Source organism: Ostrinia nubilalis, chromosome 29 (assembly GCF_963855985.1).
Source record: "Ostrinia nubilalis chromosome 29, ilOstNubi1.1, whole genome shotgun sequence".
Lineage (NCBI taxonomy): Eukaryota > Metazoa > Arthropoda > Insecta > Lepidoptera > Crambidae > Ostrinia > Ostrinia nubilalis.
The window spans coordinates 6,421,309-6,443,902 of NC_087116.1; the positions used below are offsets into that span (position 1 = coordinate 6,421,309).

The 22,594-nt window shown below is 38.5% G+C and overlaps 1 protein-coding gene and 1 long non-coding RNA gene across 2 annotated transcripts in view; both read right to left on the bottom strand.

The window, feature by feature from the left end:
- Positions 1–22,594, bottom strand: part of LOC135085818 (uncharacterized) — a 194,186-nt gene that overhangs the window by 44,510 nt on the left and 127,082 nt on the right. The window lies entirely within an intron of this gene.
- Positions 1,639–20,668, bottom strand: LOC135085792 (putative fatty acyl-CoA reductase CG5065). Its single transcript, XM_063980594.1, has 13 exons — positions 20,512–20,668; positions 11,031–11,114; positions 10,601–10,720; positions 9,558–9,715; positions 8,979–9,069; positions 8,166–8,311; positions 7,344–7,453; positions 6,001–6,084; positions 5,652–5,760; positions 5,052–5,128; positions 4,044–4,206; positions 2,880–3,137; positions 1,639–1,954 (listed from the first exon to the last, which is right to left on the bottom strand). Exons 2-13 carry the CDS (start codon positions 11,103–11,105, stop codon positions 1,780–1,782), a joined length of 1,566 nt encoding a protein of 521 aa, XP_063836664.1. The 5' UTR covers positions 11,106–11,114; positions 20,512–20,668; the 3' UTR covers positions 1,639–1,779.

A 22,594-nucleotide genomic window follows, 5' to 3' on the forward strand; every position in this document is an offset into this window, starting at 1 on the left:
AAATAAAAATTACAAATATTATTGGGACTATAATATCGTTTGTGTAAGATTTTTCTACAGAAAAAGTTTTATGACAAAATATCCTGTCAGTTTAATAGTGACATCTATTGGGGAGTAGATGAACTGGATGAACATGGGTGAACCAAAGCAGAAAATAATGTTCTCTACACTTTTTAAAATATTTTATTATTTTTTTGGCACTTTCTTAATATTACAAGACCCGAAACACTTTAATTATTAATTACAATATTTTACAAAGTTTCTACTTATTTTAAATTACTTGTTTACATTTATGGTAGATTAGGTTCACTAAACTTTTTACAACAAACAAACAAAGCAAAAATACATAACATACAATATTATTTTACTACTTAAAAATAAGCCTTTTCCATCTACGAAAATGACAATTAAATAAATTTTATATTAAAGGTATTAAAATTATTTTCCGCCTTCTTTTGTCTAGTTTTTTCTAGCGCTTACTCAGTCATTGCCTGCGGTATGGGAGCGGCACGGGAGGGGTGACTTTGACATTTATGACTTGACAGAGCATACAAATCTGAAGTCTCGCTCACATTAAAAAGACAATGCCGAAAATTGGCGTCTTTTTTTTCGCGCGGCCATCGATCAAACCTAGTTTTTTGATTACAAAATAGTGTAATAAAGCAAACTTACTATGACATGTATACCTCTAAACTCAGTCTGTACCTCTATTACGAAAAACTTTCGAGTTCGTTTCGTTTGCGTATTCAAAGTGCCATCGAAAAATTTTGTATGAAAAATTAAACAGCGCCCCCTAGGGCGGCTATAATATAGGGGGCGCTGTTTAATTTTTCATACAAAATTTTTCGATGGCACTTTGAATACGCAAACGAAACGAACTCGAAAGTTTTTCGTAATAGAGGTACTGAACTGAGTGACGACCATTAGAAGTTTGATGATTTTACATACTAGATTTGCTTTTTGCGCGCAAGTTTTGTAAGAAATTGCAACAAAACAGTGACATTGTATGTGTAAACAAACAATACCATCCATTAAAGGCTCCAGACATCAGTATGGAGCAGAATCAGCGCAATAAAAAATAGCGCAATATTTTGTTGCAATTTCTTACAAAACTTGCGCGCAAAAAGCAAAGCTTGTATGTGAAATCATTAAACTGCTAATGCTCGTAACTCAGTTCAGACTGAGTTTAGAGGTATACATGCCATAGTAAGTTTGGTTTATTACACTATTTTGTAATCAAAAAACAAAGTTTGGTCGATGGCCGCGCGAAAAAAAAAAGACGCCAATTTCCGGCAGTCTTTTGACGTAACAAAAAACACCCTCCCGTGCCGCTTCCATACCTATGGCACTGACGCCCGTATTCACAACGATGCTTGCTTATGTGAAACAGCAAATTGTACGCACAGCGTTGAATAGAGCTCTGTGATTAGGTACTATCCGTTCGCTTTAAGTTTGCCGCTGGCGATATGACGTCACTCGAAGTTTAGCGTCTATAACTTTATCAAACTATATTTAAAATATTTTTTGTTTGTTATTATTGATAAAAATTGTGTATTTGCGTAAAATTAGACACATTAATTGCGTTTAATCTCTAACTAATTGCGTTTAATCGCGGTTGGGAGAAGGGACGCGCACGGACCGGCAAACTTAGCGCAAACGGGTAGTAGTTTGTGTGTCTCCCTGTGCGTTCACGCGCACTGTGAGAGTCTGCGAGACCTCATAGTAATGTTTGTGAATACGGGCGCTGAGTTTGTAAGCGCCAGAACTATTTTTTGTTTATTAACTTATAATATCCCCGATTTCTTCAGCTTTGACGTTTCTAATCGGTGGTAGACTCTTCAGTGTACTGTCGAGGTATTCAACAGATGACGTGAAGGCATCCAGATAAGAGTATAGGAGCCAAGCCAACAATATGAAGAACAGCGACTTGCAGACCACGTCGAGAGCGTAACGGCTGTGAAAAAGTCATATTATTAATTACTAGCACACAAGGTGGACCGACGACCTCATAAATGTAGCAGGAAGGTGCTGGATGCAGGCCGCTACCAACCGGGCGATGTGGAAATCGTTGGGGGAGGCCTATGTTCATTTCTGATTCGATCTCTTAAAGAAACACCGAGCATAGCCCTCTCCAGTCTCCTTACCATGCTGTGGAAATTATAGTGCGCATGTTACTCAAGAATTGTGTGTCAAGAAATGTAAAGTGCCCCATAAGGGCTACCTTTTCTTTTTTTATTATTTTCTATAATAATATTTTGACGTTCATAAGTGCCACGTTACTTGTGGTCTAAACTGAATAAATATTTTTGATTTTGATTTTTGATTTTGAATTATAAATAGGTAGTTTTTGAGATTAAGTAAGTAGGTACTTTTTATAAACTCATAAACTTAATAGTTTTACCACTTAAGCAGACAAAGGTTATAAAAATGTTTATCTCAAAAATTAGGTAACTAGACTTTTTAAATCTAACCTAAGGAAGGCAATAAAAAGTTGCTTACTTCTCCGGCTAAATTAAAAACTTTTAGTGCCGCTACTCTCCACTAGATGGCGTTAATCGATTCGAAACTAAGGGCTCGCGCATATAGATGACCGAAGCTGAATACTGTCCCACCAAACTCAATGACAGGGGGGCGCTACCATCGTTCAACTATATGGTTTCCAACATGGCAAAAATCGGAACCAGCGATTCGGTATTGACGGTGGCGCCCCGCTGTCAATGTCATGGATAGGACAGTTCAGTATTTTGGAACTATACGGGTGACTTTCAGTATGTTACTCCATAGATAAAAATAAGTAGATACTGAGTAATCTCTCTTTTTATAAATTGTCACGCGAGAACCAAGTCGATTTAAATAGTTTAAGATCATTGAATACTAACATCCTATGCAGCTTTCTCGCCCTAGGCAGGGTCGAGGGGTCCTCTTTGCATACAAACTGCCGTGTCCCCAGCACGTAGTCCCTCAAGTACTGATCAGGGCTCAGAGTACTGAAGTCGATGTAAAAAGTCCGGTCGTCTTCGGCACTGATTCGCTTGCGGAGGGCCAAGAAACGGTCGTTGCAGAAATGCCACTCTTTCGTTGTGTAGTATTGGAGTACATTGAGCCCGTGGCTGATGCGTTTTTGCACGTTCACCAAACTGAAAAAGAAATAAATACTTAAGAAAGAAAGAAATAACGAGAGAAAGGGAACACGGTAAAGAGAAGGAAAGAAAGAAAGAAAAATATTTGTAGGAACCGAGGCTATAGTCTGGTCGCCGAACGTAGAATTTTGTCCAATAACCCCAAGCTACCCATCCTTATCGCTCGCGCATAATTATATTGCTGTCGCGCTCGGACAATCAATGCGGCCGCCCGCAATATAATTACGCGCCAGCGATAAGGATAGGTAGCTTGGGGTCATTGGACAAAATTCTACGTGCTCGGCGACCAGACTTTAGGAGGTTTACGGATATATCCAATTATCCGCCTAAGTCTATAGTTCTCAGACCTTGAAGGCTCAGGTTCGATTCCCAGTGGGTCAAAATTTTCTGCTCAATTTGTATGGGGTGGTATAAAGCTTGTTCTAAGACCTTATCTGTCGCACTAACAACAATGTTAACAGCATTGTAGTGATTTGGCAGTTGGAGGTAAAATAGCCCGTTCCTCTGTGGATAAAGATTCCAGGTGAAGCTCAAGTGAGCTAAACAAAAAATCTAAGTCCACTACAAAATCTCCTGTGTAGCCAGGATCTGCAGAACGAACCACTGTGTTAGAAAACAGTCATAACAAAAAGTTCGGTTTGGTTGGTGGTAGGGCTTGTTCTAAGTCCGCCTGGCTAGCTACCACCATCTTAACTTAGTCTGTCGCCATAACAACAATGTTAACAGCATTGTTGTGTTCCGGCAGGTAGAGGTAAGATAGCCAGTTCCTCTGTGGTTGAGGATTCCGGGTGAAGCTCGCTTCCATCTTCGGCCTGATCATCACTTACCATCAGGTGAGATACAGGCCAAGAGCTTCCTCGTTGTATAAAAAAAAGTAAAATAGAGTAGGTACAAACAACTCACAAAGTCTTCTTCCGCAACAAAAAAAGCAGTCCGTCCACCAAGTACGCCGGTACCAAGTGGAAGAAGAATACGCATAGTAAGTGCTGCCAGTAATAAGACTTGATTGTCCCCCCCGCGTGCCAGAGAGCCATTGTGTGGGGGTAGTCTTCCACCCATTTCCTGCCTGTAAAAAAAATTATACCGTTTTTTGTGGGTAACCCTTTAAAACTATGCTTTCTATTTGTTTTTAACTGACTGAACCGACATTCAGTTAATTTTGATTCTCAAAATAAGATTCGTGCAACCATTTCTCATACTAAGTTCACTTAACGACACGTTCACAAGGGCGCTGTTGTAGTTTTCGTACTAAATCTTTTGATGGCGAACCGAATACGCAAACGATTCGAACTCGAAAGTTTTTCGTGCTAGCCGTACTGTTCACAGCTGGACAAGCCTTCTCCAAAAAGAGACATTTAAACACAATCTCCCATTTTTAAATTCAATTTTATTTACTAAATTTTAAATAGTTAGTCCCGTCTAGCCCTCGTAAGCTAAATACGAATACCTATGCTTGCGTTGCGAGAGAGTTTTCACCACAATAGTCCAGCGGCGGAGTTAGAACCCGCGTTCCTCGGATCTTGATTCGGCCAGTCCAACATTTTATGCTTTTCATTGTTATTAAATTAACTGACTGATCTGTCTTGCAGTCTAATTCTGGACGTAAAAGTCCTTTCCAAAAAATGCCTTAGCACGATGTGATTGTTTATAACTACATAGTAATGACGTGCACTGCTACTGAACATATGCCATAAAAAGCCTCCCCCAAGCTTTGCACAACGACCGGTCCTATGCTGCCCACAACCTGGTGCTTTCCGTGACCTTCACCAGATCATCGGTCCACCTAGTGGGAGCTCACACTATAGCTATAAATCTTACCCAGTTCTATGATTCCGCAACCAGGTGCTTTCCGTGACCTTCACCAGATCGTCGGTCCACCTAGTGGGCTCACACTATAGCTATTAATCTTACCTAGTTCTATGATTTCTCCCCAAGAGATCTTCACCACTCCGGACAGTGTGATGTTGTAGACACTAGCATTACGAGGTCTGCAAAATAAGGAGTAAAAGTGTTTACTAAATGCATTAATATTATTGTCGATTGCAACGTGCAAGCGAGCAGTAAAAAAGTGCAAGAAGAGTCAATTATAAACTAAAGCCCGGTCTGTGAGCACGTAGAATTTTGTCCAATGACCCTTAGCTACCCATCCTTATCGCTCGCGCGTAATTATATTGCTGTCGCGACTGTGTGACTGGCACCCGCAATGAGTGTGCGAGCGCGATAGCAACATAATTACGCGCGAGCGATAAGGATGGGTAGCTTGGGGTCATTGGACAAAATTCTACGTGCTCACAGACCAGACTATAGTACCTAACACCCGTATTCACAAATTAGGTGAAGGTGCTTTTTTTAAGCCTATTTACAGAAATAAATGAGTTTTAATGAGTTTTTTAATGAGTTTTTAATGAGTCCACGCGCACTGTGAGACCTCATAGTAATGTTTTTGAATACGGGGGTATGATGACTGACAGGTTGTAGGTATGTGGACAAATCCAAAAAAATAATTCTTACTTGTCTAAAGCGGTAGCATAAGCGATCAGGATGCAGCCGTTGACCACCACGTCGACAGACACCGCGTCAGCCGTGTACGAAGGCTCGCAGTGCATCGACCGGATCACACCTGGAAAGGAAAGAAAGACAAGAATTTTTTTTATGCAAAACAAGGCATGTATTTGACCACAATCGCACCTGATGTTAAGTGGGATGCAACCTAGGATGGTACATATCTGCCCTGTAAGTGCCTATTCACTCTCGCCTTGAAAATATAAAGAAAGAAAAGAAAGAAAATAACTTTATTTCGGCAACAAACTCAGGCAACAAAAGACCATACACAAAAAAAATGAACAAACATTATTCTTACCCTTGCCACTGCCAATGAGTAGTCCAGTGGGGCCATTCAGGTTGTCCACCCATCCTGGGATCGGCTCCTTCCATACCGCAGTCACTGGAGGAAAAACCATCATACATTTTAGCATTTGAAAAATCCTGTGTGTTCAGAACATCACGAACCTGTCATAAAATAATCTTTAGCTTACCAGAAAGGGACTGAAATAGCATTTTTTACTCACAACGGAGAAGGTCTTGGCCAGCATCCCACCTGATGGAAAGTGACGATCAGAATAATCCCCTTCCCTAACATTATTTAGTAAGATGGTGGTAGCTAGCCAGGTGGACTTAGAACACTCCCACATTACTACCTTACTTATGGTATAACGAGATTAATGAGCAGAAAACTGTACCTCTAGCATGAACAAATTTCGTCTTCGAATCGTTTGCGTATTCGACAAAATTCGATACTAAGCCTTCGAATTAAACGATAACGTGACAATTTTGAGTGTCAAAATAAGTTTCGTGCAACCATTTCATAAACTAAGTTCACTTTACGACACGTTCACAAGGGCGCTATTTTAGTTTTCGTACTAAATATTTTGATGGCGATTCGAATACGCAAACGATTCAAAGTCGAAAGTTTTTCGTGCTAGAGGTACTGTGCCTTCACTAGGAATCGAACCTGGGATCTCTGGGTCTGACTGTCTGAGACACAGAGTCTTACCACTTGACGTCTTTGGTATATTAGAATTTATGGTGATTTTGTCAACTTTTTGACCACTTTGGATGTCACAAACTACATATATGAAGCTGATTGTACGTTACTAACAGGGATGTTATGGATATCCGTAACCGTAACCGAAACTTTCGGATATCCAAAATAAAAAATATCCGAAACCGTAACCGATTCAAAATTTTCGGATAGTTTTCGGCATTAAGTCCGCCACTGTACAATTGTATGTGCAAAAGTGTAAATAAATAAATAAAAATTAAATAGTTTGACGATGTAGGCAGTTGAAATTGATTTTTTATGTAAAGTCATAACAGCCTGATTTACCTTTATATTGCCATCTAGTATAAATTTTTATTTTTTTATTACTTGTTATTAGATGTAAAGTGTGCGGCCATGAATGAACCGTGTTGGACAACTATTGCAAATTGCATTCTAAAGCACAGATATCCGTAACCGTAACAGAAACTTTCGGATATCCGAAATAAAAAAATATCCGTAACCGAAACCGGTAAAATATTATTCCTATAATATATCTGTAACCGTATCCATAACCGAAACTACATATCCATAACATCCCTAGTTACTAACTACAATAAAGTGTGTTCTATCTTTCTATCTGCTGTCAGGTAAACCATACTCACCTATCGAAGGTCTAGCAATGGCTATGGGGAACTTATTGCTGTATTCAGCCACCAGTTCTTCTGTGATGGCTTTTGTATAGGAGTATGTGTTGGGTTCGGATTTGATGAGCCTGAAAAGTAAACAATGCAATCTGTAAGGTTTAAATTCTAAATAACAAGAAAACATCAAATTGCTTATAGTGGGTCGAACCCACGTTATTTAGAATTTAGTTTGAAATGCGGCTCGTATCGTTTGATAATAACTACGAACGAACTATAAACCAATACAGATATTTACGTCACGTATACAAGTTTAATAACATTGTTTTATAATTTTTAATGCCAAAATTGATAAAATTATCAGAGATGCAGGATGCAGTGCATTACATGTTTTTCAATTTAGATAGCATAATCATTAGTTCATTGGTCTCTCCTTTGCAGAGGTGGACGACCCTATCTAAAGCCTGGTCCGTGAGCACGTAGAATCCCGTCCAATGACCCCAAGCTACCCATCCCTATCGCTCGCACGTAATTATGTTGCTGTCGCGGTCGCACACTCACTCGGGCGCCCGTCGCGCAGTCGCGACAGCAACATAATTAGAGTAAGGTCCTGTCATGTCACTATCAATCTATATCTTTAAAAGCGAAAGGTCACTGACTGACTTACTGACTCATCACGAAATATCAGAAACTACAAGAACATAGGTGCTCACTAAGACGAGATTTTGCAAAATTCAACCCCTAAAACGGGATCCACGATGTCGCGGGCGGCCGTAGTTTTACTTTTATATTGGAGTGCCGTACAACGGCCTATACGAAATGTTTAAAGCTACTCTCACTCACTCAGGCTCCAAATACTTGAGCAGGTCGTCGTCCATCCACTCGCAGATGTCCATGACCTTCCGAGGATCGTGGACGGCTGGGTACAGCTTCTCTTCCAGCACGTCCAGCTCGCAGCGGCAGTAGGCTGTCGAGAGATGAACGAACACCTGGGAAAGAAGATAACATGTACAGGGACGGTTCCCACCTCTCGTTCCCACCGCTGCAACTCCTGTGTAGCCAGGAACTACAGCTTGACCGCCAATAAAGACCCAACCAGTGAAGTCAAGTTTGTCCCATTAACATAATTGGGCGCAAAGCTGGAGGGAAGTCGAACCATATCTTCCAACTCCTCCTATCTTCTTCTGATTAATTTTGTCGCGGGTCCAATAACTGTTAACTTTGCCTCGGGACAAACTTGACCTTCACTGGCAAGGTTTTGTTGGCGGTTAAGTTGTATATCCAGGCTACACAGCAAATACCTGCTTTTATTGGTTGGTCGAGTGGTTCCACCAGAGGTCAAGTAGAATAGGCCATCCTCACTCTTCTCGTGGATGTCGTAAGCGACAAAGGGACAAATATATGAACATTAGCCAAATTCCAGATCCATCTGGTTAGGCTAAAGTTGAGGATGCTGTGATGAGTAGCGCTGTTAAATCATAAAGTCGCGCGTAATTATATTGCTATCGCGCTCGCACACTCACTGCGGCCGCCCGTCGCAAAGTCGCGACAGCAATATAATCACGCGCCAGCGATAAGGAAGGGTAGCTTGGGGTCATTGGACGAAATTCTACGTGTTCGGCAACCGGACTTTACGAGTAATAAAAAAATAGTTACCTCTAGTTTTTCCATCGTTTCAGCTAGTTGTAGAACTCTGTCCGTTCCTACAGTGTTGAGGTTGACCGCGTCTTTTAGTTTCTGATCAAATCTGCAAATGGAATCATTATGAGTAGGAAAAATGTCTATTTCAATTGTGTCAAACCGGGAATTGGTTAACAAAAAGCTACAGTTTTTTATCTAATGAAACCCAGCTAGTGCTCAACCTGTGAGTGAAAAAAGATAGCAATTCCTAATTAATTTCATCCGAAGAATAAAGGACGAGTGCGAAATATATGTAATATCGAATTCCCTCCGTTCCAAAGCAGGAGACAGATAGGTAACTGAAGACTGAAAAGGTTTTAATACTTATAAGGAATGAGAATACTCCCCAGAAATTCATATAATTAGAGACTAATCCCATTATCTTTCATTATCTATCTACCTAGCAGCTGAATTGGAAGCCTTAAAGTTAAAACTCTAGTTGCAAGAGTTTTATGAGAGTTTCAATTTTCACGTTTTATTTTTAGATGGGTCAAACTCAAATTGAAATTGAAATGTAATCTTTCTTTCGTTCTTCCTATTTTTCTATCTACCTACCTGACACAAGCAGCACTATGGAACACGATATGGCACCGCCTCTGCAGCTCCACTCTGTCATCGTTGGACATCCCCAGACCCTCCTCCAGGATATCCCCCGGGATCAGCTTCAACTTCTGGAGCACGTCTGGGTTCTTCTCTCGAATTAGCTCGAAGAGCTGGAAAAAACAGTATTGTTAACATGGTAAAACTAAAACTTAACTGAGCTGCTGATTTTCAGTAAGTTTGTAGAAGCTATTATTACACGTATAATAAATACAACATACGGGACTATTCCCACCTCTCATACCCACCGCTGCAACTCCTGTGTAGCCAGGATCTACAGCTTGACCGCCAATAACCCAACCAGTGAAGGTCAAGTTTGTCCCGGGGGAAAGTTAAATTGTCATTGGACCCGCAACGAAATTAATCAGAAGAACATAGGAGGAGTTCGAAGTTAAGGTTCGACTTCCCTCCGTTGCAAAGCGGATGACAGGTGACAAACAAAGGTTTAGTAACCTTTATGAAAAGATATGCCACGGACAATATCTTAATATTAGGATATTAGCAACTACCTGCCAATAATATTTTTCACAAAATCTGTCCACTGCAAAAGCTTTCCACCAAATCGGAGAACCGAGGAGACGAGAGGAGAGGAGGAGCCTTGCTTGCAGAGATGCTTCGGTGGAAACTGGGCCTTAATAATGTTGTATTACGTTGTTCTCTTTTATTGTTTTAAGATGGTTCTCTGTAAAGCCTGGTCCGTGAGCACATAGAATCCCGTCCAATGACCCCAAGCTACCCATCCGTATCGCTCGCGCGTAATTATGTTGCTGTCGCGACTGTGCGACGGGCGCCCGCAGTGAGTGTGCGAGCGCGACAGCAACATAATTACGCGCGAGCGATAGGGATGGGTAGCTTGGGGTCATTGGACGGGATTCCACGTGCTCACGGACCAGGCTTTAGCTACAACTACAACTTGTAAATACCATCAATCGACACCACCACTGCTTCAGGATAGTAAAGTTGTAGTAGCTTAATTTGATAATAACACAAAAGTGTACCTTATTACTGCTGATTAGGTCTTTAAGTCTCTCTTCACTGGTCAGTCCCTTCTTGTTCCTCAGCAGGAGATAGATCGTGTCTATCTGTGGACAGCTGCGGAGAAGCTTTTCTACCAAAGCCTGGAAAATGGAGTTAATTTGAAATGCATAATCATCAACAAAGATCTATAAGGAAGAAGATGCAGCCATTTGATGGCATTTTTACGCAGTCACTAACGATTAAAGATCGTTTTATTCACGAAGACGCGCCCCACTAATTTTTGGTCCAAAATGGTCCAATCCGAGCATCAGTATTGTAGTGCGTGTGCACTCATGGATCATTTAGCGTGTACCGATAACACCCAAACATTAGCGGAAGAATGGTGGAATCAGGTCATCCACGAAGACGCGCCCGTCTTCGTGGATGACCTGATGATAAATCACACTTTACCTTCCCAACAAATCCGGTACCTCCAGTGACCAAAATGCATTTCCCTGCATAGAACTCTCCCACCGAGGGCGCCATGGCTCACTTCTGAAATAATGAAGAATACTGAAGAATATTAAATTAAAAAGCGAAAAGTCACTGATTGACTAACTCACTCATCACGCAATCTCAGAAACTACAAGTGCTAAAACCCGGTCTGTGAGCACGTATAATTTTGTCCAATGACCCCAAGCTACCCATCCTTATCGCTCGCGCGTAATTAAGTATATTGCTGTCGCGACTGTGCGAGGGGCGCCCGCAGCACCCCGCAGTGAGTGTGTGCGTGCTCACAGACCAGACTATAGAAGTCTCAAATTTTGCATGGGAGTTCCTTTTAGAACGTAGGTACTTACTAAGACGGGTTTTGCAAAATTCAACCCCTAAGAGGGTAAAACGGGATACGCTAATTAAAGAACATAACACACTTATCAACCCGGCAAGGGATCGTAACCGTACCAACCCGAGGCGGTCAGTGTTCTTCGTATGAAACTCTAGCGCGCGATAGGCGATGACAATTCGCTAAGGCGATACGGTGTTGATCCCTTTCCGAGTTGATAAGTATGCTACGTCCTTATGAATGTTTTTATTTGCATTTATAGGTACTGTATTTATTGATATCTACACCTACACATACAAACTAGTAGGTACTATAGTTCAGTACTACTATTATTTATTCTGTGGTATTATGAATGATGTCAATAAAAGTTCCATTGATCGCAAATATTTTTTGCATGAATAATATTCATATCAATTAGAATATTAATGTTATTGTTTACTTATGTACGAGTAATATACATTAACTACGTTTATGTTACGTCAAACTTGGTACTTTTATTGGTAAAACTATCTTTTGCCCACGCTTCATCCGCCTAAAGTTTAGTTTGTCACAGATCGTCATAAAATATAGCCTATATGTTATTCTGGATTAAAACAATAATACTGTAAAGTTTCATCAAAATCCGTTCAGTAGTTTTTGCGTGAAAGAGTAACAAACATCCAGACATCCAAACTTTCGCATATAATAGGTACTTATTAGTAGGAAGTAGGATAGTAGGACTAGCTATTTCCCACAGTTTCACCCAAGCGAATATGCCATATCGTTTTCGTTCGTTTCAGCCAAATGACGTCCACTGCTGGACAAAGGCCTCCCCCAAGGCTTTCCAAACGACCGGCCCTACGCTGCCCGCATCCAGGCTCTTCCCGCGACCTTCACCAGATCGTTGGTCCACCTAGTATGAGGCCTGCCCACACTACGTCTTCCGGCCCGTGGTTTTAAATAATATCAAAATTCGTCCAGTGCATTTTGCGTCATAGAATTTCCATACATTTATTCATCCATACTCACAAACTTTCTTTATTGGATGATCAATAGTCAATAGGCTGTAAGAACTTACTTATAAGCGAATAAATAATGGCTAGAAGATTTCTCCAAGTCAACAATTTGAAAGTTTTACAATGTTTAATGTTTACTATGTGCTTTATTTTTATCTTATTTACAACTAGCTTTCCGCCCGTGGCTTCGCCCGCGTTGAATTTTGTCTGTCACAGAAAAACTTTAACGCGCACGTTTGTTTCAAAAACCGGGATAAAAACTATCCTATGTCCTTTCCAGGGACCCAAACTATCTCTATGCCAAATTTCATCAAAATCGTTTTTTTTGGTTTAGGCATGAAAGCAAGACAGACAGACAGACAGAGTTACATTCGCATTTATAATATTAGTAACTAGATGCGAAAAAATACCAATTTACAACTTAGACTGGCTAAGATCGACCTTGGTTTCAAGTTTGTCTGTTTTTAACGTTATTAGTATAATAACCGAATAGTCGTAATCCTAGAGGCCATTTTATTTATCACTAGCTGATTCGGCGAACTCCGTACCACCTTGTTCAGCAGAAATAGATCAATACAAAAGAAAATGCCCACGATATTCGATTCTATTCTACTCTGTCGGAAATACACGGCTTAGTAAAAGTCATAAAAAGTTATAAAACTCATTTATTTTTGCAAATAGGCTTTTAAAAAGCACTTTCACACGTCCCAGTATTAACCCTACCACTGCTTCGGGACAATAAACGGGCCATTGCTGAGAAGCAGCGCGAGAAACTCAGTCACTTTAATTATTAGTATACATTGTAACCGAAGGATTTAATTAAACCACTGTAAGAATTAACTATTAAAATTGACGTCCTGTAATTCAGAACCGGCAGGAACTGAACCGTCGGTGTATTTTCAAGTAGTTCGAAGGAAGTTGTTGAAATTAGTTGGGCAACGATTGATCGACAAACCAGGCACGATGCTCAATGATGCCAATTTAAACGATATTTAGGAGCTAGAGTGCTTAGTCAAAGAAGCTATAAATTAATAGTTTAAAAAACTAAAAACACGCTTTTAATTACTGTAGGCCAATGAAGTTCCTCTGGTAAGTCAGAGAGGGTGAAAATCTGTTTTCAGTTTATATTAATTAACTTTTTTCATCTGCATGGTTCTGGAGTGGAGGCCGCGTACCGAAAAACGCAGCGTGAGACGTCCACCCACAAGGTGGACCGACGACATCGTAAAGGTCAGGAAGGCGCTGGACGCAAGCCGCTACCAACCGGGCAACATGGAAAGCATTGGGGGAGGGGAGGCCTATGCTTAGCAGTGGACGTCCTACGGCTGAGATGATGATGATGACTTTTTTCATTCAGTTTCTGTAAGCTATCTTCTTAAGGTCGTCGGTACATTTTTTTTTATGTGACAGGAGGCAAACGAGCAGACGGATCACCTGATGGTAAGTGATTACCGTCGCCCATAGACACCCGCAGACCCAGGGGCGTTACAGGTGCGTTGCCGGCCTTTAAGTACATCTTGTAGGGTCGTCCTATAATTCGAAAACCTGTTTCATTCCATAACTCTACCATACGTCGGTTCTGCGACATAATAATGCCTCGTTTACTGACAAAATTACCGACTAAAGGTCTAGGACTGAACTAAGTCAGTGCCTGAGGTATGAGAGCGGCACGGAAGGGGTGACATTGTTTTCTGAATAAAACAAAATTAAAAATAAAAAAAAATATTATGACGTGACAGAGCATGTAAATGCCAATGCCAGATTTTGTATGGATGGTGGCGTCTTTTTTTTTCGCGCGGCGGTGGTAAACCAAACTTACTATGGCATGTATACCTCTAAACTCAGTCTGAACTGAGTTACGAGCATTAGAAGTTTGATGATTTTCATACTGGATTTGCTCTTTGCGCGCAATTTTTGTAAGAAATTGCAACAAAATATTGCGCTATTTTTTATTGCGCTGATTCTGCTCCATACTGATGTCTGGAGCCTTTAATGGATGGTATTGTTTGTTTACACATACAATGTCACTATTTTGTTGCAATTTATTACAAAATTTGCTCGCAAAAAGCAAATCTAGTATGTAAAATCATAGTAAGTTTGGTTTATTACACTATTTTGTAATCAAAAAACAAAGTTTGGTCGATGGCCGCGCGAAAAAAAAATGACGCCAATTTCCGGCATTGTCTTTTGAAGGAGATCTGAAGTCTCCCTTACGTTTGACGTTACAAAAACACTCCTGCTCTCATACCCCAGGCACTGACTAAGTTAAAAGCTGACCTATAGTTTTATTCTGTGGTGACCTCTGGAGTATCTAAATATACAGGGTGGAATTTTGTAATGCCACCTCCAGGGAAAGTACTCTTAATACTGTAGATAGAAAATTTTACTGAAAGAAAACATTCCTTTTTCACAGTTTATAACTTGATGTGATAAAATATTATATTTGTAATAATAACTTAAAGAAAAACTGGTTTATTCTCTAAAATTCCAATGTCAATGAAACCTAGAAGGCAAAAATTAACTTAAAAAATAAGGAAAACATTCCTTTATTTTTGAAAAGAAAAAGAACTGCATTCATAGATTTTCGAAAAATTTTCGAAAATTCACTACCATACCATACAATTTTCTGCACATAATTAAAGTAATGTAAGATTTCATGGTTTTCCTTTCATTTGATTTATCAAGTTTGTTAGAGATATTTCATCCTTATACTTAACCCTAACGATCGATGCAATAAAAATACAGGGTGTAATTTTTAACAGATTTTAGTTCGTTCGATTCCCGGGTGTGGCTAGCAAATTTTTGGAAATCTTTGAATGCGGTTCTATTTCTTTTCAAAAATAAAGGAATGTTTTCTTTGAGATTTTTTTTCTATCTACAATATTAAGAGTACTTTCCCTCCAGGTGGCATTACAAAATTCCACCCTGTATACAAACTCAAAGGTGACTGACTGACTGACATAGTGAGCTATCAACGCACAGCCCAAACCACTGGACGGATCGGGCTGAAATTTGGCATGCAAGTAGATGTTATGACGTAGGCATCCGCTAAGAAATTATTTTACGAAACTCCACCCCTAAGGGGGTAAAACGGGATTCACGCATACGAAGTCGCGGGCGGCCGCTAGTTCATAAATAAGAGTGGTACTTATTTAAAAGAGCTTTTATTGAATTTCGGTAAGCTTGTTTCTGTTATGCAACCGACTATAAGAAGGTCAAGACCGCATCAACAATTTATTGGTAAGACAGACACGTAATTTTTAATTATGTACCAGCAATTGAGTGTTTTTGCACATCCTTTCTGTGAAATTTTTAACCTACTTCAAAAAAGGAGGAGGTTTTATGTTCGACTGTATGTACTTATCTATCTTTTTTTTTCTATGTTTCACCATAATTATGTTCACCGATTAGGTACTCCGTAAATTGTGGACCGATTTTCAAAATCCTTTTTAGTTTGATAGGGTACACAATACACACATACAAATAAATACAGGGTGTTACTTTGCATCCTTGAAATATTCACAGAGATAAAAGTAGGGAACAATACCTATTATTTTAGGTAAACAAGAGACTCCCGTAAAGAATGCACACTAAGTTTTTAGTAAATTTAGTTTTGCAGTACAAATTGAAATAAACCAATTTTGTCTCACATTTTCAACTGGCGCAATCGGAATAAACAGTGGGCGTCAGCTTTTTACAAAAGTGTCAAAAATAATTTTAAAAACTCCAATAGATATTTAAAAATAGAGAAGATTGTCGATAAAATAAAATACTCAAGTTTAAAAAACATAATTTTAGGACGTTGTTTTTTTACTGATTTGTGTTCAGTGTCATTCATATAGTTACCTCTGTAAATATGGCAAGAATGCAAAGTAACACCGTGTATGTTCATGCACACAATGTTTGTACTGTGCGGGAATCGAACCCGCGCCCGCGACCTCTGGCATAGTAGTATCTATAGATAAGGTAAGTGCCCCCTACTTCGGTATATTAAGGCTCTTACGACTTTAACATTTTATTTAAAAATAACCAAGCATGATATCAGTATGAAAGCTTTTGTATGCTAAACTTTGGTCTTTTGACAGTAAGTTAATACATAATTTATAGTTATATAGTTTGAACTTTTTTTTATATTAATTGTTCTGCAAACCTCTTGTTTGGATCCTGTTTCGTGACAAAATTTTGCTCTGTTTCTAAGTTCGTGAACTCATGTCCCCTATTTCGGGATAAGGTTTTATGCATACAGTTAGGATATTTTAATAATGATTAAGGGTTTAATAAATTTAAAAACGATAATAAAAATTTACAACAAAATAATTATGTGAAATTGACGATATTACTTACCTGAAATATTCATAAGAAATAATGTGTCTAGTATAATATTTTGATTTGTTAATTCTAACAATATGTGAAAATATTTATATAACCATTAGAAATATAGAGGGGGGGGACTTAACCCCCCCCCCCCCCCCCTCGTACCCATAAAATTTTGATTTGTTATTTCTAGCGATATGTGAAAATATTTATATAACCATTAGAAATGGGGGGGGGCTTACCCCCACCCCCCCTTCGTACCCATAAAATTTTGATTTGTAACCCCCCCCCCCCCCCCCTTCTCCCCATAATCCCACCCCTGGAGCTGTTTCAAGTGCTGTTGCAGCGCTCCCCCCCCTGAAAATAACCCCAGATACGCCAATGACTCATAATAAAATTAAGTAATTAATTAATTTCTTAGGTAGGTAAGTATTAAAAACTAAAAAATATGTCGTATTCTTTGATGGTGTGTGTCATAAAAGTACCTAACACCATACATTTATATATCACGAACTTGGAAAAAAGTAACATTAATACGGTTCCTTGTTTCGTGATACTGATTATTCCAAATTCCCCAGGTAAAATTCATGAATTATTGTCAAAATGTGTCAATTAACTATTATCTATCCCATATACAATACAAATAAACAAAGATAAATAAAACAAATCGAAATAAAACCAAAATTATGCTGGTACTACTTATGCTAATTTATCTTAAAATTGGTCATATATGTGAACTTCAAACTCGTGTCATATAAATTCTAGTGAACAAAACATATACCGAATTTAGGTCACGAGAAACTTAAATAAATGCATTATTTGTTTCATAACTTACATTTAAATTATCATTAATAATTATTTAAAAACCAAGCATCAAAATGTTATCCATAATATCCTTGAATCGGTAGTGTCACGAAATAGGGGACACACGAAAAATAATATGTACGCTATTTCGTGAGTCAATTAATCGCAATTTTAAAGGAATTCTACGTTTTCATATAACTTTTTTCTAAGCCAAATCAATTGTCAAGGAACACATGAAACTACTATTACAAGTTTTATTTAAATGGACGTTCCTTCGCCTTTTTATAAGCTTAAGAAGTTGGAGCGCTAACCTTACGGTGAGAGCAACCTTTGCAAGCCGCACGGCTGTTTTTGGCTCTCTGAGAGTTTGAAGCTTCGTATTACTCTCATTTTTGGCACCACAATGCTGGTACTTGGTTTTTTAGATAGCTTAAATAATAGAGTTTTTGCAGTAATGAAGAATTTTTATAAATAATATTCCATTTGCTTATTATTTGAGCTAGAAAAAAAACTTACGAACTTACGTACTATCACGAACTAGTAGCCGTTTACCTTATACAGTCGATAGAAAATAAGACTAAAATTTTACAATCAATTTACTGAAAATAATGAATTTTAAGTAAAGTTACGAGTACGCGTAGTCCGTGACTCTATGGCACACTGAAGACGAAAATTCAATTTAACTATACTAGTATTATAAAGCTAAAGAGTTTTTGTTTGTTTGGTTGAACGCGCTAATCGCAAATCTCAGGAACTACTTCTTTTTGTATTGGATAGCCCATTTATTGAGGAAGGCTTTAGGCTATGTAACATCACCCTACAGCCAATAGGGGCGGAGCAGTAAAGAAAAATGTTGCAAAAACGGGAAATATTATTCAAACTAATTTCACGCGTACGAAGTCCCGAGCACAGCTAGTCTTATAAATTATGCTCAAATGAAAAATCTTATCAAATGAAAAAAGTCTATTTGTTTGGACTATACGTGATTTTACAAATCAAAATTAAAATTAAATCAAAGTAAAATTTTGCACTTTAAGGCCTTTATACTTTACTAGCTGACCCGGCGAACTTTGTTCCGCCTTAATGGCAATAAATAAGCAGACTTTTTTTTTAATTTCGAACGGGATAAAAAGTATCCTATGTCCTTCTCCTGGCTCTAAACTACCTCCCTGACAATTTTCAGCTAAATCGGTTCAGCCGTTCTTGAGTTATAAGTGGTGTACCTAACTAACACGACTTTCTTTTATATATAGATATTTTATGTCTTAAGATTAGGCCTTTACATTTTTTGCGCTGTTTCTTCTCAGCACTGGCCCATTTATTGTCCCGAAGCAGTGGTAGGGTTAATACTGGGACGTGTAAAAGTACTTTTTAAAAGCCTAAGTATTTGCAAAAATAAAAGTTTTATGATTTTTATTAAAGGTAAACATTTTGCAAGAAGTAAAAGTTCCTGTAACGGGGAAATACCCGATTAAAGTTGAACAAAATAAAACTAAAGGATATAGGTAGCATATTTCGATAAAAACCTTGATAATTGGTTTCTCAATTTGAATTGGTAATACGAGTAAATTATTTGTCTTTGTTTTAAAAAAACTTTACTACATCATCATCATCACCTTTTGTTTTTAACCGACTTCAAAAAAGGAGGAAGTTCTATGTTCGCCTGTAAATATTCGTCCCCCCCCCCCCTCTAAAAACTAAACTGTTGGCTTGAAAAATCCGGAAAAGTTCGTAATAATTCTGCTTTTCATGAACTTTCAAGGAAAACTACAACGGTTAAGATACATCAGTTAGTTTAAGAGTAATAGTCATTTGACTCATGTATTATACAATTTCTTAACTAGTAAAAATTCCTTAGAAGAAAATATTAAAAGAGATTTTAGATGAAGTATTTGCTTGCTTCTGAAATATATTGTGTTAACGACGGACAACTACGGAACCCTACACTGCGCGTGGCACGACACGCACTTGGCAATTTTTGGCATTTTTTATATGTGCCACCAAATTTTTGGCATTTTTAGTGGTCAAAATTGAATAAAATATTTTTTATTTGATTTGGATTTTGATCCCTCACGCTGGCCAGACGGGTTGGGGAGGCCTTATGTCCGCATATTATTTGGTCCCTAGTCACTTACGACAGCCACGGAAAGAGTGGATATGATCTGTATCCTACAGGGCATTTGGTGTAGTGGTTCAAAACTGACTACTATGCCGAGAGGTCCCGGGTTCGATTCCCGGCCGGACAGAAATTGAAATGATGAATTTGAATTTCTGTGACGGGTCTGGATGTTTTCTATGTATATTATGTATGTAGTATTTACAAAAAAAATATTTAAGTATGTTTATATCCGTCGTCTAGTACCCATAGTACAAACTTTGCTTAGTTTGTAACTAGAGGCGCAGTGTACAATGTCCAAGGATCATCATCATCATACATCCTAAAACTTAATTACTGAAGCAGACATCATAACATACACAGCACATAAGTATAGTAGATGATTATCATTATTAAATTAAAATACCTAATTAAATTACTCATTATTAAATTAATAAGGTCTTAAGTAAGTAAAACATACTTACCTACGTTAGGAATTAACTAAAATAGAGTTCTTATAAAATTACACACTTCAATAATCTTTTTAACAGAATATACCTAATATCGTGTTTTATAAATAAAATTGTTAAGTAATTACCTACCTAAAAATAAAAGAACGAACACTGCTGAAACGAACCTATAATAAGTTTTAACTTCAGGTATTACACGTACACTATTTTCAGGTAACTGTATATTAGTTACTTATTTTAAAATTAAACTCATTCATCATTTCAGCTAAAGGATGTTCTTAGATGGAAACTACTGGACGAATTTTGATGAAACTTTAGTTAAAGTATTTAGTTACTTAAATTATTATCAAGCACCACTAAAATTTTAATTTTTGTAATAAATTCTAAACAAATAAACGTAATTTTAAAAAATTAAAAAAGTCTCACTCACCAGCTCCAAATTCGAATTTGGATCCTAAAAAAAACTAAAAAAAAAAGGTTTGAATCGACTAAATCCTTTTTCACAACACCTCGCCGTTTGCGCGCGCGTCCCACTCTGATTGCGAGTGTATTTCGCAGCGCGAAATGCAGTAAAGGTCAGCAATGTCAGCCTCATGAAAAGTTCGATTCACGTATGAACTACAACGAACTGTCCCACTGACACTGACAGGGGGCGCCACCGTCAATACCGGATCGCTGGTTCCGATTTTTGCCATGTTGGGAAAAAAACTCATTTATTTTTGCAAATAAAAAGCACTTTTACACGTCCCAGTACTAACCCTAAACTATACATAGTTGAACGATGGTGACGCCTCTCTGCCAATGAGTTTGGTGGGACAGTTCAGTGTAGGTCATTTAAAGATGGGAATGACATATCAGTCGGTTGACACACTTTTCGAGCTGTCAAACTGCGACCAATCCTGTACATTTTGTCAGAAAAAAACTGAATTAACTATGTCTAGTCAGATAAAAATGTTTGGAATGTTGAGCTGCAGTTCGCATCAATATTTATAACTATGATTATTTTAAAGACTGACCCTTGAAAAAGATGCTGACAATAGTGACTGAGTTTCTCGCGCTGCTTCTTCTCAGCACTGGCCCATTTATTGTCCCGAAGCAGTGGTAGGGTTAATACTGGGACGTGTAAAAGTACATAGTTAAAATGTATTGACATATTTATGAGTCAATCCAACTGACTTTGATCACGGAATTATAATATTATTATCTTTTACAGACGATAGAAAATTACAGCGTAAATTACTCTTAAACATTTCGACAGGCTTTCAAATTGGTCTCTTTCTTAGCACTGGCCCATTTATGGCCCCGAAGCAGTGGTAGGGTTAAAGTAAAATACTGCGACAAGTAACAGCTTTTCATCCCGACTGCGCCAGAAGGAGGGTTATGTTTTTAAAAGTCTATATTTGCTGAATATAAATGACTTTTGACTTTTAGCGCTCTATTTCTTCATCTTTGCGTGTCGATAACAAACCTACACAGTGTCAGCCCAAAACTCCACCACAAGAGTGGCGTTGTCAGTAGCACTCATCATATCCTCCTGAGTGCAGTTGCTTGGGCACTCAGGGCACGACATCAGGTGCTTCATCGACTGGGGAACAAAACCGCACCTGCACTCCATGTTTGAGCCATCCAAGAATCCCCACCTGACCAGATTGTCCTTACTACGGCCAACCTGCGTCCGAAGTCTATTTAAAGAAGCGCTCTATTATTCAAAGGTCATAGGTTCTAGTCCCAGTAGAGTCAATTTATTCCTGAAAATATCACGCTATCGTACTTAGTACCCAATTATACTAACGCGTAACGCGGTTCCGCTCGAATTCTCCTGTAATATGTATTTTACACAACATCAACTGGCATGCTGCATGCTATCTATTACGTATTTTAAACTTGAATTTGATACTGTACAAAACCAGTGAGTGTGAGTTTACATTAAACATCCTCACTAAGTACAGAGTAAATACAAATGAGTGCTTCATAGAAACGCACGGGCGCGGTTTGTATGTGAGCGCGCCAAAACAAACTGACAAAGGACAATGACCAAAAATGTATGGAGTGTGGTCCAAATGTCCACCACTAACGAGACCTATGTAGGTAGTAAAATAGTCTACTAAATACTGATTCATTATAACCAAACCGCAATCAAAAATATGCTGTCAGTAAAAAGTTATGACTGAATGAAAATTCATGTTTTTTACCTTTTCATTTGAAAAATGTTCTTGATATCATTCTATCCATCGCACATTTTGGATTAATCTATGCATGTTATGTCATGTTGCTTAGTGTGCCGTGTTAGATTCTCACTAAAAGAAAAAAAAATAAGCTCAGAAGAAAGACATCAATATTGGAATTATGGTCAGGTGGTCGCTGCTCCGCCCCTATTGGTTGTAGGGTGATGTTATATAACCTAAAACCATCCTTGATAAATGGGCTATCCATAACAAAAAATTTTTTTCAAATCGGACCAGTAATTCCTGAGATGAGCGCGTAAACTACTACAATTTTTCATACGGTCATAA

Bases quoted from the DNA above. Each gene is read 5' to 3' on its own strand.
- LOC135085792 (XM_063980594.1), bottom strand. From the start codon at position 11,105: ATGGCGCCCTCGGTGGGAGAGTTCTATGCAGGGAAATGCATTTTGGTC. The intron at 8,312-8,978 runs GTAACTATTTTT...CTTCTTTCCCAG, and splicing joins AAACGATGGAAAAACTAGAG to GTGTTCGTTCATCTCTCGAC. The intron at 3,138-4,043 runs GTGAGTTGTTTG...TTTCTTTTTCAG, and splicing joins TTGTTGCGGAAGAAGACTTT to TTTGGTGAACGTGCAAAAAC.